At 41.0% G+C, this 17,444-nt stretch overlaps 1 protein-coding gene across 2 annotated transcripts in view; it reads left to right on the top strand.

Annotated features, from left to right (window-relative positions):
- Positions 1–17,444, top strand: part of Vldlr (very low density lipoprotein receptor) — a 40,366-nt gene that overhangs the window by 12,841 nt on the left and 10,081 nt on the right. For both annotated transcript variants that reach the window (XM_070035675.1, XM_070035676.1), the window contains exons 2-15: positions 3,241–3,360; positions 6,080–6,202; positions 7,524–7,646; positions 9,314–9,685; positions 9,770–9,892; positions 9,993–10,115; positions 10,554–10,673; positions 10,785–10,910; positions 11,391–11,562; positions 12,110–12,328; positions 13,260–13,378; positions 14,189–14,328; positions 14,634–14,775; positions 16,688–16,834. In XM_070035675.1, the coding sequence (XP_069891776.1) occupies positions 3,241–3,360; positions 6,080–6,202; positions 7,524–7,646; positions 9,314–9,685; positions 9,770–9,892; positions 9,993–10,115; positions 10,554–10,673; positions 10,785–10,910; positions 11,391–11,562; positions 12,110–12,328; positions 13,260–13,378; positions 14,189–14,328; positions 14,634–14,775; positions 16,688–16,834 (2,169 nt within the window). The remainder of the gene's footprint in view (positions 1–3,240; positions 3,361–6,079; positions 6,203–7,523; positions 7,647–9,313; positions 9,686–9,769; positions 9,893–9,992; positions 10,116–10,553; positions 10,674–10,784; positions 10,911–11,390; positions 11,563–12,109; positions 12,329–13,259; positions 13,379–14,188; positions 14,329–14,633; positions 14,776–16,687; positions 16,835–17,444) is intronic.

Raw genomic sequence — 17,444 nt, 5'->3', positions numbered from 1 at the left:
TAGCAGCCATTAGAATATTCTGAGTTTACGAAAGCCATGATGGTTGGAGAAGGAGGCAGCCAAGTACATCACAGGCTTAGCAGTATAAAAACAACCCTTAAGGGAGACTCCCTGTCAACAGTCCCTCTTCTCCTCCTGTTCCTTTTTGTAACTCTCTAGTACCTTATAGCCAATAAAAGATTTGTAGAATGAATACATATGATAAAATAATGGTAGGACCTGTCATTAAATCATATCGCTCTGTAGCTGGGTCATAGCTTGCTAGACTCTAGAGGAGGGTGGATATAGTATTAAAGGCCTTGTACCTTTACCATAGGAAGGTAATACCACCTTTTGACTTGAATCAACTTTTAACCCCCCTGAGTATCAGCTACCAAGCATAGCATTTCCCCTGAAAGCAGGGAGACATTGATAACAGAGAGACCAACTACAGCATTGTGCACATAACACAAGCGTCCCAGGCTGTGCTGTCTCTGTTGTATCTGTTCTTCTGCCAGCATGCCCCAGCTGTGAGTACTGAGAGGCAGCAAGAAATCTAAAGCCTTCTGCTGGGAAACCGCCCCCCCCCAGGCATCTGCATGCGCTGTATGATTTGCCTTTTTTTCAAAACAATTAATTTTATCGTTACTATTAATGTGTTGTGCAAAGGAGCTACCATTTCACCAGTCAGGCAATGAGAACATGTCTTTTCCTGGATCATGTCACCCCTTCCTTTACTTTCCCCCTGTTTCTCCCTCCCATCTCTGCCTACAAGTTACATAGGTCATTTCCCACATCGTGTATAATGAATAGTGTGATTGCATTTGTTCATCCTTCCTCCCTCTCTTTCCTCTGGTTTTCTTCAGTGTTGGCTTTCAGGGACCAAATCTGTGCCTTCTATCTGAAAACAATCATGTGCTGCAGAAGCACAGGACTGCGAATCATAGGAAATACCTATACACTAGCTCCCCTGTACTAGACAAAAGGCTGAGTGCCCTCCTTTGAGTCTTAGTTTGCATTGCTTTGAGTTTAATATCCAGATGCTGAGCCCAGAAGAACTGAGCTCAGAGAAGCAGGAAATAGGTCTGTGGCTATACTTCACTTTTCTGTTCCTCATTCCCAAATTAGAAGCCAGATCCCTTTGTTTCCTAACCGTACTTGCACCTGCTTTCATCTCGTAAACACATATTTTTCCACTGAGGCCCCAATAGCTAAGACAAGGACCCTCTATTTCTATGAAACCATTATTTCCACCCTCTCCTTGCTGCCCTTCTAAATCTTACTTTGCCCATGATAAGAACAGCACTCATGGAAAATAAAAAGGTACAGATGTGGGCAAGAAATGCAATGAAAGAATTAGGATTTGGCTGTATGATTTGATAGATGACTTAAATAAGAGTGAGATCAGAGACAATTGTGATACCCTATGTCTCTGGGCAATCTAGATTCCTGTCAATCTTGGCCTGATTCCCTTCTCCAAAGGTGGCCGTTCCTGCCACCATATGCAATTCTCAGGTATGAAACAGGAATTGAGGAATGGGAAGGAAGTTTTCCATCTCCTTAAGCATAGAATCATGCATTGCTCAATAATGGAGATATAGTCTGAGAACTATCTTAGATCATTTTTTTCTTCCTAAGCTCACATCATAGCATTGTCTTACATAAACCTAGATGGTCTAGCCTGCTATCTGCCTCTTTGGTATGGGATAGCCTATTTCTCCTAGGCTATAAACCTATGCAGCATGGTAGGCAACTATAATACAACAGTATCTGTTTCTAAACCTATCAGAAGATAGAAAAAAGCATGGTGAAAATATAGTATAAAAAGTAAAAGAGATGCACCTGTACAGGGCCCGGACTCTGAGTGAAGCTTGCAGAAGTAGAAGTTGCTCCGGCTAGCTCAGAGAGGAGATGTGAAGGAAGAAGACATTACTGCTCACCATGCCGCATGGTCAACTTTGTGAACACTTGTACACACAGGCTACACTAAATTCATGACAAAGACTTTTTTCTTCAATAATAAACTACCTTTAGTTTACTGTTCTTTTAAAGGTGGTTGTAACTGAACCCAGATCCTTGAGCTTGCTAAGAAGAGGTCCTACCACGGTGTTGCAGCCTCAGCTCTTACTGTAATTTTCTTGCTTTATAAACTGATTCCCGTACCCTTTCTTAACTCCCACTCCATTCTCCTTTAAAAAGAAGTATTTGGCGGGTATGCTATTTTCATACACATACAGATGTATATATACATATATAAGGTACTTTTGATCATATTAATCCCTATGTCACCTTCTCCCCCTCCAGTGGTTCTCCCCAAAGCATGTAGTATTTTTTTTTATAATTAAGTAGTATTTTTTTGAAGTCTAGGTTCTGCAGATGAGCACAACATGCTATATTTATCTCTCTGAGCTTAGTTGCTTACACTGAACATGACGATTTCCAGTTCCATCCATTTTCCTGAAGATGATATAATGTCATGATTCTTTATGGCTGAAAAATACTCCATTGTACATATGTGCAACATTTCCTTTGTCCATTCAGTCATTGGGCATCTAGGCTGACTGGGATCCCTCTGGAAGAACCAAGACTCTTCCTGAGGCAGGTCCTTCCTTTCTTCATTCTTTTCAGAAGTAGGGCCTTGGCAGTTTGCTTTGTTTCTGTTTTGCAATGATATATTTCCTTACAATCAGATAATGCCCCACAAACACTCTTCACTGTAAACAAGAACTTTCAAATGTTTTTAAAAGTCTGCAAAACCTGCTCACTATTCACTGTGAATTTGTTTTAGAGGTTTTTCTTTTTCCTTTGCAGTTTTCTTCTCTGTGTCTCTTTTTTAGCTACCTGATCATGACATTATAGGATCTTTTAGTTCCACTAAAATCTTGTTGGATCACTGTCATATATATAGTCTATCTTGATAAAAAATTATCATATGACACATGACTACATTTCTTAGCAATTGTATGACCATTTCTATCACACTCCATTAGCCAGAATTTTTTTTTTTTTTATCATGAGTATGCTTCCCTATGAGCGCAACTGGAAACCTAGCATTTAGCTTTGGTATGTGTCTGGCTAAAAACTCTGTTACTGTAAGTCACTATCTGGGCCCATCAGATACTAATCCATAGAATGCTGTACACCCTGTGGAGTCAGCAGCTGGCCTTCTATGAGGGTCCTTCTTGCATTTGGAGGAATTTGCATGTCTCATTTATCACCCTGCTAGCCTTTGCTTCACTAAACATTTCCTCCTGATCCTAGGGAGAAAAGCCAAATGTGATCCCTCCCAATTCCAGTGCACGAATGGCCGCTGTATTACTCTGCTGTGGAAATGTGATGGGGATGAAGACTGTACAGATGGCAGCGATGAAAGGAACTGTGGTAAGTGACCAGTTTCATAGCCTCCCTTGCTACTCATTTGGATTGGTGTGTTTTCTTCAAATATATGCAGAGCGTCTTATTTTCTGCAACTGTGTTGAGAGTCTGTGAATAAACTCCACTCCAAACAATGGCTTTGCCACAGACTACAAAGAATCTATGCCTCTGGGTCCAGGTCTAGAGGAATATACTTGAACGTTTGACGTGGACTCATCAACTTGAATATGGCGAAGACAGAATAGAGTTCCTTTCAAATGATGGAACTTGTTTTATCTTAGATCAGGCAAACCTATGGTCCAGGGAGCTGAGGAAAGGAACGGGAGGACCAGAAATGGAGGCAGAAAGAAGACTGCATAGAAGTAACCATTTAGAAACATTCTCAAATGAATATTATCTCTCTGAAAAGAGAGAAAGCTATGGGCACTATACAATCCCCTAAAGTTTCAGAGAGTGGGTTAGCTCCCTGGCAATGAAATGCCAAGCTTGCACAGACGAAAGATCAGATAAGGATGTTTTTCTAATTCTCTGCCCACAGTAGTTGCTGATCCTAAAGTATTAGGCAGGGCGGAAGACATTCTTTCCCCCAAAGAATGGGGATATGGCATTAGACCATTGATCAGTATCTCTCAAAAAGATCATTGTGAGAAATGCCTGCGTGTGCAGTCTCCATAATCTCACGTCAAACAGAACAGCTGGGAATTACATGTCAGTATCACACGGAGGTACGGTGAATACATGCTGAAGTTCTACTTTTTGATCCCTTTGTTCCATATTATAAAAATCCCTGAAGCAAGGCTGCAGGTAAATGTTGCTGCTCCCACTGTTGTTTGCCTTTCAAAAGATGTTATAGGCATCTTCACCATGGAAACTAGAAATCCAGAAGGAAAATAGAAGTTGCAGGTGGAATGGATGATGGCCATCTTGCCATGTGCTAATCTCTTTTCTATGCACCATTACTAAATAAATATGGTGGCATACATTGTTCTATGCTCATTCTCTAAGCAATACCATGGGTGTTTTTATGACAAAGTGCAGGTCAGGAGCTCCTTGAGAAGCATAGTAAGTCTATTCTGAAGTCTCAGGAAAAAAATTTTATCTCCAGGCTCAGGGAACAAGACTAATTTTCCTGTGCTACAGGTTTTTATCACATGATTAACATTAATATTTTCATATCCACCACAAGACATTGAGTTCTTTGCTATTTCTGGCTTATCTGTGGAATACAGTTCTCAACAAAGATCTCACTGGAAGGACCTCATCTTTTCGGAATAGTGCCATGAGTGTGATTAGCATTGGACTTGAACTTTCCCAAGCTATTTCTTCTGAGTCTCATAGTTCTACATAATGCTTAATCTCCTGTTTGGTATTCATTTTCCTTTGCTTGCCTTAAAGTTCAGATCAACTGACTTCAAAGTCAGTCAAGTTATTGGTATAAGTGTCCCTCTTTCCTCTGTTCTACACTGAAGATTGAGTAAAACCTATTGTGGTTTTTTTTTCTTAAGTGGTAATCATTCTCTTCCTGTTCTAGAAGTCTTTCATCTAACTCAGCAGAAAGTAGCTTGGGTTATTAAGGATAATCACTAGTTTTTCCTGAAATAGTTTCCTCATAAATACCCTCTGTTGGCCATATGGAGGGAGGGTTTGGGACAGGAAAAGAGGTAGATGAACAATACAGTGAATTGAGATTAGCTGAGGTGTGAAGAAGTAAATGTACACTTGGCCAGAGTTAGATGCTGCCTCTCAGGTAGGGAGAGAGAGGAGATAGAGCATCACTCAGAGAAGCCCTGGATGCTGTTTTGAAATACTTGGTATCAAAGGGAAAAACCACTCGCTCATTTAACACCTCCCAATTTTCCTGTCTAACCTTTTGATATGAAACTTGATTATATATTCTATCAGAGCTCTTTTGTTCAAGTGTGACAATTAGTAAAGTCAACTTGAGTTTCTATTTCACGAGCCACGCATTTCTATTGGTCCAAGTTATAGGGAAGTACTATCTCTCCCTCCTATTGGCCCATTCAATTTCTCTCTGTAGCTCAAAGTGTGGTTCAGGTATCCTCTTCATCCTGCCAGTAAATGCTCAGAGTGGAGAGAGATAGACTGACTCTGTAATCATTTGGCCCTATTTATCTTTGCTCACACTTGGTTAATAGGTCCAATGTTTACATCATCATGAAATTTTCTTCTACATACTGTCATATGACTATTTCCCTACTTCCTCTCATTGCAACTACTGAAGATGATCACAGATTGAATTAAATGTGCACAACTAACCCTGTAGATTTTTTTGGGGGGTGGGGGAGTCCGGTCGTGAGGCCTGAACTCTGGGCCTGGGCACTGTCCCTCAGCTCTTCAGCTCAAGGCTAGTGCTCTACCACTTGAGCCACAGTGCCACTTCTGGCTTTTTTTCCTTTTTTGCTTATGTGGTGCTGAGGAATCGAACCCAGGCCTTCATGCATGGAAGGCAAGCGCTCTACCACTGAGCCACCTTCCCAGCCCCCTGTAGATGTTTCTTGACTTGAGTTTCCTCTAAGTCTCTCCAGTGAATATTTTCTCTGGGGATCGGGGGAGGGAGACTTTTTTCCAGAGTTCCTAAGGATGTCAGCAGTTGAGAGACTACTGATACAGCTTCATAAATAGAAATAAAAACACACAATATGAAGAGTGAGATCTGGGGGAAATGACTTCACCTTTAACCCTGTGAATCAACTTTTTTTTGTAGTAAAGAAGACGTGTGCAGAGTCTGACTTCGTTTGCAACAATGGGCAATGTGTTCCGAATCGATGGCAGTGTGACGGTGATCCTGACTGTGAAGATGGTTCTGATGAAAGCCCAGAACAGTGCCGTGAGTGTGATTTGTTATGGGCTTGAACTTTTCCAAGCCACTTCCGAGTCTCATACGTTCTATGTAATGCTTAATCTCCTGTTTAGTATTCATTTTCCTTTGCCTGCCTTAAAGTTCAGATCAGCTGACTTCAAGGTCAGTCAAGTTATAAACAGTCAATCAATCTCCTTTAAAGAAAGTTCTCCCTGTTCGAACAAGACTGACATTCTCTTGGGTAGCTTTACCATTGAACACGGTAAGGTGGAAGCCAGCAGATTTGATTACGAACTCCTTGACTAGGTGCATAGATCTCAAATGTTTTCTAATGACTCTGAGCAGATGGCTTTCTAGTCCTGGAGGTTAAGTCAAGATGCAAGGGCTCTCATTGACCAAGTAGAGGCTTTTAGATGTACAGCTTTTCATAGTAGGAACAAAGAGGACTATTACTTAAAGAGTAAGGTGACTAGTAATAGAGTAGTTTGTGATTAAAAAAATAAATAAACATATAATCTACATTCACCAGTGCAGGAATCCTAAATAAGAGAAACTAAATAGGTATGTGAATGTTCATCTCTGAACCTAGGCTGGTTTGCAGGTGTAAAAGGTTTTGAGACCATATAGGGTAATGATTTGGGATCATTTGAATGTCAGGTGAAGAAAGTCTGAGAATTCATTGTAAGGCAGTAGAGGGCTGCTGAAGCTGAAAAAGGAGGACTAACTTGAGCTTTATTTTTAAGAAAAATCGAGCAGGAACTCTCCATTTTCTAGTCAAGAAGTGAGTAGGATAATTATGGTACTAGTTAAAGTAGATCAAAAGCTTGCGAGTTATTGACAGATTTTATGAAGATCCAGCCCCAAGGTTTAGTGGAGGAGGACCTGAGAAACTTAAGAGTTAGTGCATACTCCTGCTTTACAAGATGCAGAGTTCTTCAAGGAGGTCTGAGAAGAAAGTCTGGGAAGGAACCTGGGTGATGGAAGGTTTCATAGGTGTTAGCCCCTCTGGAATTTAACGAAGTCAGGATCAGGTGGCGATGTTTGGTGTAGCAGCAGGCTAGCCCAGACCATGCCAAGTAAAACAAAAGCCAGAAGCAAGTATGCCTTGAAAACCTTGAAGGAGTGACATGGCCAAAGGTGTCAGGTGCACTGCCAGGTGGCATTGATTGGCATGGCTTCTAAGGAATGGACCTGGCCCAGGATCCACCCAGGCTCCCAGTAATCAATCTACCCAGGGTGCCAAGCCACTGAGTTCCAGATGTCACACTTCCAGGCAGCCCAGGAGCAGCAGCAGCAACTTTGCACTGATCAGTTTTGAGGCTCTTTTGAGATTGTATATCATCAACAGATATGAGAACATGCCGCATAAATGAAATCAGCTGTGGCGCCCGTTCTACTCAGTGTATCCCAGTGTCCTGGAGATGTGATGGTGAAAATGATTGTGACAGTGGAGAAGATGAAGAAAACTGTGGTAAGAAGATCAGTGTGGAGTGACATATCCCAAAGACCCCTTTCCTCAAAGAAGGGTGGGCTAGGGAAACAGCCTTACGCATGAAGATGCAGTTATATTGACTCACTTTTTCAGTGAAATCACTGTCTGCTCCATACTTGTTCTTCCTAACTGCCCTAAACCTCTTAAAGACTCTGAAGTGGTAATTGACCATTGCTTGGTGTTTCCTCTAGGCATATAGAAATAAGAAGGTAAGTTATTCAGGGCAGTTAATTTTAGCAGTAGCTCAGTGAAGCAGCAATTGTGTGAGCTATTGTCTCTGTTATGACAGTAATTCATGAGCCTTTCTCATTTTTGCTCAATAAAACTAGAAAGTGATTAGGGCCAGCAAACACATTCCTGGGTCTTAACTAGATTTGCTTATTAGAATAAATTACTTGAGAATTATACATTTCTTATCCTCAAGCTAGTTTCTATTACACCCTTTCTAAAAGTTAAACCAGCATAGAAGCATGAATTAACATGTTCCTAGCAAATGCTTAAAGAAAAACCTATCCAACCTCTGTCTCCTGTTGCGTTCCTATCTCTGAAAGCTAGCTCTGTTTCCTAGTCTTTCATGTTTTTGTTCTTGGAAAATCTGCAATAAAACCTTCCATGTTAAAAGTGAGGCCCTGGGAAAATCTCTAGGCTGAACAAACATTGGTTGAGTGTTCTTTCAAGCTACCGCCCTTTTTATAGGTCCTCTAAAACCACCAGCTCCCAAGCCTGACAAGCCTGGCCTCATACTGCAATAGTGCTCAAGAAAACTCAGGACCTTTACAATTGAAATGCCAGTCTTACGTGTAGAAGTTGCCTCCTGAGGTCAATACCACTGCACCTAGTCCAATGAGTTTGCATGTTCAATATCAGATTTGAACTGTATGTGTTGGTAAGCTCTGGAGCTACCAAGCATTTCCCTCATCAATCTACATTTTGCTTCCCAAGAGAGTCGTGGTCTCCCTTCCAATTACTGCCAAATTCTGACTTTAATATGTTTGGCAGGAATTGAAGTCAAAGTACAAACTGGCTAATATTGATGAGTGCTTATCTTATTAGCATACCTGCTGACTAGATTGTGGTTCTTGTCCTCGCTGTGAATCTTTACGATTTTAAAGTGGTTTCAAACTTGTTCTTCTTGATCCTCACCTAAAGGATCAAAAAAGAAGGAGCCATGTATCGTGGTATATGGTTTTCTTCTTTTGTGTGCTAGCGTTTTAATGCCTATTACAGTGCATTGTCTGTATGCCTAATGCATGATATTCTCAGATAGTGAGTGATGCGCCTTCAGATGAGCTATGTTGACTTAAGTATACAACTCCGTTTCTGCTTTCTGAAAATCCATCCCTTAGATAAGTTTAAGTTATTGATCACTGTCCCATTAGGTGCCAATTATTGTTTTCTCAAATTATTTTCTCATCTTCAACCATTATCTCTGTTTGTATTCATAATACAGCTGTAATTTTCTTTTACACAGCGAGATTATTTCTTCATATTTCAGGAAGAGCTTTGGATATAACACCACTATAGCTTTTGAATTAACCTAGGCCGAAGGTCAATATATTCAACTTGAGGACAAGAATCTGTAAGAGAAAACAAACAACTGTCTCCATGCTGACATACGTTCAGTAGGGTGTCTTCTCTCTCAATAGGCAACATCACGTGTAACCCTCTGGAGTTCACTTGCTCCAGCGGCCGCTGCATCTCCAAGAACTTCGTGTGCAATGGCCAGGATGACTGCAATGATGGCAGTGACGAGTTCGACTGTGCCCCCCCGACCTGCGGCGCCCACGAGTTCCAGTGCAGTACTTCCTCCTGCATCCCCATCAGCTGGGTATGTGACAATGATGCGGACTGCTCAGACCAGTCAGATGAGTCCCTGGAGCAGTGTGGCCGCCAGCCCATCATACACACCAAGTGTCCAGCCAGCGAAATCCAGTGTGGCTCTGGCGAGTGCATCCACAAGAAGTGGCGATGCGATGGAGACCCAGACTGCAAGGATGGTAGCGATGAGGTCAACTGCCGTAAGTAGCTTCCCAGTTCCCTCACGCAGACCCACTGCAGACCATGCGACTGGCTTCACCCCATGGTACTTCCTCCCTCCATAGCTTCCCGAACCTGCCGGCCCGATCAATTTGAATGCGAGGACGGTAGCTGCATCCATGGGAGCAGACAGTGTAATGGCATCCGAGATTGCGTCGATGGTTCTGATGAAGTCAACTGCAAAAATGGTGAGCCTCTTTCTGCATTGGTTCAGACAGGAGAACTGGCTCTGAGCAGACCCACTAACAGAACCTCTTTTGTTTGTTTGTTTTTTAATGTTTCTGTTAGTCAATCAGTGCTTGGGCCCTGGAAAGTTCAAATGCAGAAGTGGGGAATGTATAGATATCCTCAAAGTATGTAACCAGGAGCAAGACTGCAGAGACTGGAGTGATGAGCCCCTCAAAGAATGTCGTAAGTGGAGGGGATGCTCGAGGACAGAGCTGGGAAGTTTAATTCACCATAGCTAAAGCTGTTTGGACCCTCCTTGATGCCCGGTTAAACACAGAATGAATTAAAATTGCATTGTTGGGCTTGAGAATAAAATTTTATGGCTCAGATCTCCAGGCAGTGACAAACAATTTCATAATTCAGCCTCCTTAAAGATAGTTGATTAGCAAGAGAGCAACTTGACTAAATACTGCATCACTAACTGGGGACTTGCCAAGGAGATAGGGTTTGCTATTTTCCTCATCTGCCCTGATATCCACACCTATAAAAGGAATGACTTTAAAAGTCATGGGTTTGACAAGGCCAACCAGATAACACAAATTTAATTTAAATGTGCATAACACAAATGGGAATTGGCAATAAGCTGTCAAGTGATTTTCGCCTCATTTTTTTTAATTCCAGACGTCAATGAATGCTCAATAAATAACGGTGGATGCTCTCATATCTGCAAAGACCTAGTTATAGGCTATGAATGCGACTGTGCAGCTGGGTTTGAACTGATAGATAGGAAAACCTGTGGAGGTAAGTGGCAGAAGAGAACCTTGCCTCTGGGGGAATTTGTTTTTAGGAAAGGGCAGTATACATCTAGTAAGGTCTAGGAATCGGCAAGACTAATTCTAATTTCCCTCCTAGATATTGACGAATGCCAAAATCCAGGAATCTGCAGCCAAATTTGTATCAACTTAAAAGGCGGTTACAAGTGTGAATGTAGTCGTGGCTATCAAATGGATCTTGCCACTGGCGTGTGCAAAGCAGTAGGTAAATGGACTTGGACTGGTGTTGCTCTGGTACCTTTATGAGTAAGTGCTTATAAAAGGTACAGCCAGTAATTGCAACAGTCAAAGTAAATAGAAAATTAAGCAGAACTCAAGAGCAATGCTACTAAACTCCTAGCACCATAAGGATTGATAGAGTAGATCATCTTCCAACACATCTGCTTTGGTCATTCCTTTTGCATACTTACTAGATTTGAATGCTTGCTAAGTTTGCTTACTTTCCGCTTCTGAAACTGAGTGCAATTCAAACAAGTCACTTGTCCATCAGCCAGCTTACTCTGGAATGCTGTAACCCCAGGATTGCCTTTCTAAACAGTGACAAGCACTTGCAGGTCTCAGGAGCAGGAACTCTGGGCCAGATTCTACTGAGACAGTCAACAGTGCCTTTACTTTGTTAGTGCTTCTCTACGGAGAGGTGACTTCATTAGAGCAAAACTAAGCCTACCTGACTCATGTCTTGCAGGTAAAGAGCCAAGTCTGATCTTCACCAATCGAAGAGATATCAGGAAGATTGGCTTAGAAAGGAAAGAGTATATCCAGCTAGTTGAACAGCTACGGAACACTGTGGCTCTTGATGCTGACATTGCTGCACAGAAACTATTCTGGGCTGATCTAAGTCAAAAGGCCATCTTCAGGTAACTTTTGGTTCCATTTCTGGTACTGCCCCTTGGCCTGGGGAAAGGGTTGGAGGTTTTTCTCCTGCCTCTACCTCCAAGCTAGCATCTCATTAGCTGCGAGTATTAAAGCTGATGTTGATTCTTTAGCTATTAAATTACTGTTAGTTGCTAATTAAAAATAACTGCTGTCTTTGAAGTCAAAGATGGTTACAGCTATAAGATGGTAGCAGATGACATCTTTAATTCCTCCTATTTTCTCTCCTCTCTGTACAGTTAATTGAGAACTATTTGTCATCATTGCATATAAAAATAGTAGTGTTTGTGAATGGTTTCACTTAGAACTTGGGTGGGCTGGTATACACAATCCATATCAATAGCTAGATAACCTGTAGTCCTAATTTAGCATCAGTGAGCAGCCATGGTTGGATTATTTGAGTGGTGAACTACGGTGTGAGGAAAGTCTTTTCCTCCATAAAGTCCTTGACCATTTGATAAGCAGCAAGTCCATTCTCTGGGGTCTCACAGTGACAAACTCCTAAATTTCTTGTGACCTATTCTGTTTCAGTGCCTCAATTGATGACAAGGTTGGTAGACATGTTAAAATGATCGACAATGTCTATAATCCTGCAGCCATTGCTGTTGATTGGGTGTACAAGACCATCTACTGGACTGATGCAGCTTCTAAGACTATTTCAGTTGCTACCCTAGATGGAACCAAGAGGAAGTACCTGTTTAACTCTGACTTGAGAGAGCCTGCCTCCATAGCTGTGGACCCGCTGTCTGGGTTTGTTTTCTATCAACTTAGCTTTTTGGATGCTATCTGCATGGGTTAGGGCTTTCCTAACAGAATCATCTGGTACCAGATGTCAGTAGTGTGATGTTGGGGCAACCTTTGAATGGCTCCCTATGAATCATAGGCTCTCCCTGTCCACTTCCTGCATGTCAGACTGTTCATTGTCCCGGATGAAATACTATTCTGGTTTCATATATCACATATGCCCAAAGCTGTATCTGAACAGTTTCTGTGCAAATGATTTTTCTTTTGCTGCTGTTGTTCTGAACACTTTGCTGGGTTGAGTACCTCTGGATACTCAAATCTAAATACAAAAATAAAATGAAAGAATGTTGGTAATCACCTTGGCTCAAGTTTCCATTAACAGTGAAAGTTGTCTGAAAGTTTCATTGAAATAAAGAGAGCTCTCTAGAAATACTTCACTAGGAGGTTTCTCTGAATTGCCAGCAAAGCAGTGTGGGTAGCTTATGAAGATGACTCTAACTAGTAATCATAGATGTCACCCACCAATTACCCTCCGAATATAATTAACCAACCCTCCTATCAAATTTAAAGGATATTCTTCTTTCACTCCTCTGAAAGCATTTGCCCCTTTAAGGGAAAAGGCTGAAATTTAAGTGTCCGACTGATATAGATGAACACATCTAATAAAGAGCCTGTATATTCTTTTTCAGTGGTGCTGAGGAACAAACTCAGCAATTGCTAAACAGGCAATTGACCACTGAGTTATATCTCTACCTTTGTACATTCTAGGTCTTAATTTTATTTACCCAGAAGGTAGTTCTCACCCTTAAGCATCACCGTATTTACCTCTAGAACATCAAAGTCGAGCTTTTCCATTCGTTCGTTAAACTTTGGTTTCAAGCAACAACTTTATTCCTTCTAAACCACTCAGGCATATTTCCAATTTCATTCTTCCCAGCTTTGTTTACTGGTCAGACTGGGGTGAACCAGCTAAAATAGAAAAAGCAGGGATGAATGGATTTGATAGACGTCCACTGGTAACCTTGGATATCCAATGGCCTAATGGAATTACACTTGGTATGTATGTTCTTCATCCTTGTCCATTGATCCAACTGTTTTCCTCGTGTTTTATTATCTCCATAGCAAATTCTTCTGATTCCTTCTACAGCAAGGACTTAGATGAAAGTAACGAAACAACATAGTGAAATGGTGGCATTAACAAATAACCTGAGAGTGTTGTCTCTTTGGCCAACTTTGTGTCATGAACACAGTGAATATTTTGGGCCTTGGGGATTTTCATATAGAATATTCCTAGCATAGATACCTTAGCATCTCACAAATTATAGGCTTGTGAGAGATTGTTTGGGTTTTTTTTGTTTGTTTGTTCGTCTTACCCAGGTGCAACAACAAAATGGCCCCCGAGTCTAACACTTGCTATAAAATGTAGCATATCTTAAAACAGTTACTTTGAGAATCTTAGAAACACCATTAGTCCTCAAAAATAAAATATAGATATATATTCTGTATGCTGCTTCACAAGTTTTATGGAATCCTTATTAGGAACCCTGCTAGAGAAGGAGAAACAAGTATGAAACATTAAGTTGCAGAGATATTGTTTATTTATTTAAAATTATTTTGATTAGCAACAATTAGTTGTAGACAGGAAGTTTATTTTAACATGTGCATTTATGCACTCTGATCACAGACACATCCTCTGTCATTCTTCCTTATCCCTACTCCTCCTTCCCATATATATGTCCCAGGATGGCATAGAATCGTTCTGTCTTTACCTCCAAACTGATTTCCATAGTGGAGTCAACAGATAGTTTAAATGTAAGTCAGAGCAATAATGACTCATCATATAATGTCAATTCTTTTTCTGCCTAGATCTTATAAAAAGCCGCCTTTATTGGCTTGATTCCAAGTTGCACATGCTCTCCAGTGTGGACTTGAATGGCCAAGATCGGAGGATAGTACTAAAATCTCTGGAGTTTCTGGCTCATCCTCTTGCATTAACAATATTTGAGGTAAGATGTGCTTCACAACTGTCTACTGTGGAGTTACTGTATGGAGAAAGAATGGGTGTGGATGCAGAAAGGAAGGACAGAGGACAACTGGAAAAATGGCTTTTACCAAAATCCTGGTCCAAAATAGATACAAATTTCTTAAAATACTTCAAGAAACCAGAACATGCTTCACTTACAGTGTCAGGTCTAATTCCCTGAGCAGCATTTAGTAATTAAGTCCATTAAATGACCAGCAAATAATGATGACTTTAGACGCTGACTTGTTTTAATTTTGGCTGTACATGCTCATTGTCACTCTATTTTAGGATCGTGTCTACTGGATAGATGGGGAAAATGAAGCTGTGTATGGCGCCAATAAATTCACTGGATCTGAACTGGCTACTCTAGTCAACAATCTCAATGATGCACAAGACATCATTGTTTATCATGAACTTGTACAACCATCAGGTAGCATCGAGAAGCTGACTTTAATAGCCCTTTTTTTTTCAGTCATGGGGCTTGAACTCAGGACCTGGGCACTGTCCCTAAGTATTTCTTGCTCAAGTTTAGCACTTTACCGCTTTGAGCCACAGAGCTACTTCTGGCTTTCTGGTGGTTAATTGGAGATAAAAGTCTCACAGACTTTCCTTTTCAGGCTGGCTTGAACCATGGTTCTTAGATCTCAGCCCCCTGAGTAGCTAGGATTATAGGCATGAGCCACTAGTGCCCAACCAAATAGCCAGATTTAGAGGCAGCAGCATGACTCAGAATCTGCCAGGTGTCAGTAGCTTTTTAGCTATTCAGCTTTCTTTAGGATGGAACTTTTGCCCTCTTGAACCTACTCCAAATATTTCACCATTGAAGCTTGGTTGTTCACTTCTGCTGCCTTAGCAAAATGGCATCAGAACATCAAATCTTAACTTCCTTTCAACTGTCACTGTCAGAGCTTTTTATTTCTGTTTCTTCCAGTATCTCTGGCCCTCAGTTCTTCTTGCTAAGCCTGTTACATCGGCTTCCCTAGTAGCTTTAGTGCCACAAATATTCCCTACAATTAGTTTTCTAGGGTTGACATAGCAAAGGGCCATGACATGTGTGCCTTAAACCACAGAGATTTATTGTCTCACAATTCTGGAGGCGAAAAGTACAAAATCAAGGTTGGCAAGGTTGGTTCCTTCTGAGGACTATGAAATAAGAATCTGTCCCAGCCTTCTCCTTGGCTTGTAGAGAGCCACCTTCTCATCTTTTTCTTGTCTCTGTTTGCAACTTCTGTCTCTCTCTCTGTCTCTATTTGTCCTATCTATCTATCTATCTATCTATCTATCTATCTATCTATCTATCTATCTATCTATCTATCTATCTTATCTATCTGTCTGTCTGTCTGTCTATCTCATATCTCTATCTGTCTATATAGCCAAAGATATAGATGTGAATAGACTTGTGTTCACATTTCCTCTTCTAAGAACACCAATCATTTGGATTAGGGCCTACTTTAATGACTTCATTTTAACTTATCTCTAAGAAGACTCCATCTCCAAACAAGATCATTCTCTGAGATATTGGTATTGTTAGCACTTCGCGCATGAATTTTGTGCACAGTTTAACTCATAATGCTTGCCTTCCTGCATGACGTATCTGGGAGACAGGATTGTGTGATTCTACAAATGCATTTGGTCGTAGTTTATCTTGCTCAATATGCTCATCTGGTTTAACTCCAGGAAATTCTCACCCACCCCGTGTAGTGGAGACCTCTACTATTTCGTAGCAGTAAGCTATGGTAACCAAGAAAGCATGGTTGTTCTCCTTCTGAACCATCGTTTTGACACTTGGATGAACAGTGAGAGATGGTCCTGGTTCCTCAATTCCCTTCCTCGTCTTCTTCCCTGGCGCCTGTCTGTTGAAAACAAATTTCTTTTCTACTTACTTTGAGGGGTTTTTGTTTTTTGTTTTTGCTTTTATTCAGAGAAGTATCTTTGAATCTGATATCCTTCCAGCATGCTGCTGGTACCTTAATACCTCTTCTTCATTGATGTTGCTTTCACTTGAAGATCTGACAGAGTAGCCAAGTGTAGGCTCCCTAGAATCAAAAGGCTTTTTATATAAGCCAGACATTCGCGACTCATGCCTGTAATCCTAGCTACTTTGGAGGCTGAGATCTGAGGATCACAGTTCAAAGACAGCTGAAGCAGGAAAGTCCATGAGACTCTTATCTCTAATAAACTACTCAGAAAAAGCTGGGAGTGGCTTTGTAGCTCAAGTGGTAGAGCACTAGCCTTGAGCAAAAGGAGCTCAGGAACAGTGCCCAAGATTAGAGTTCAAGCCCCAGAACCAGGGGTAAATGCATTAAAATGCCTACTTTAACCAATCTTTTTGTTCTGACTAGGTAAAAATTGGTGTGAAGAAGACGTGGAGAATGGAGGATGCGAATACCTCTGCCTGCCAGCACCACAGATTAATGATCACTCTCCAAAATATACCTGTTCCTGTCCCAATGGGTACAATCTAGAAGAAAATGGGAGAGAGTGCCAAAGTAAGACTTGTTTTTTTTTTTGCATTCCAACCACAAACAAGACTAATGACAGTCAGTAGAAGATACTAGCTATAAAAAAACTAGCCTGGGTTTTAGAAATTCTATTTCAGCTAACTCTGGAAATAGATTTCAGAACATATTGGTTCATTTGGTGCTTGTGGTCGCATGCCAGGTGTTCCTGTCAATACTTCAGAACTGACTTGCAACCCATTTTAACATAGGTGATTAAAGTGTCATTGTGCCTCATACTAATTTATAATTAAGCCCTATAATAGCACTGAGCTAGCCAACTTGCAGGTAATTAAATAAAAGTTAACATTTGCCTCTATTGAGCATAGACTGATTCTGTGCTTACAGAAGGCCATGTTTGCAAGAAACATCAAGGCCTTGGTGGGGGAACTCAGCTTTAAATCCATATTTAAACCAAACCTGCATTTGAATCTTCTCTTCTTAGCTTTTTTTTTTATTCAGTGGGAAAATAAACTTGGTTCTTGTAAACAAGGAACTCTTCTGGTGAGGCTTTTATTAGCTTAACTCTAGGTCATGACAGACTCGCTCAATTTACAGAGAGTGCAATTGCCAGCCATCTGGTATGGTGCATAGAACGTCT

This window comes from Dipodomys merriami, unplaced genomic scaffold (genome assembly GCF_024711535.1).
Source record: "Dipodomys merriami isolate MVZ:Mamm:240054 unplaced genomic scaffold, mDipMer1.0.p SCAF_26, whole genome shotgun sequence".
NCBI lineage: Eukaryota > Metazoa > Chordata > Mammalia > Rodentia > Heteromyidae > Dipodomys > Dipodomys merriami.
This window is presented reverse-complemented; position numbering and strand designations above follow the sequence as displayed.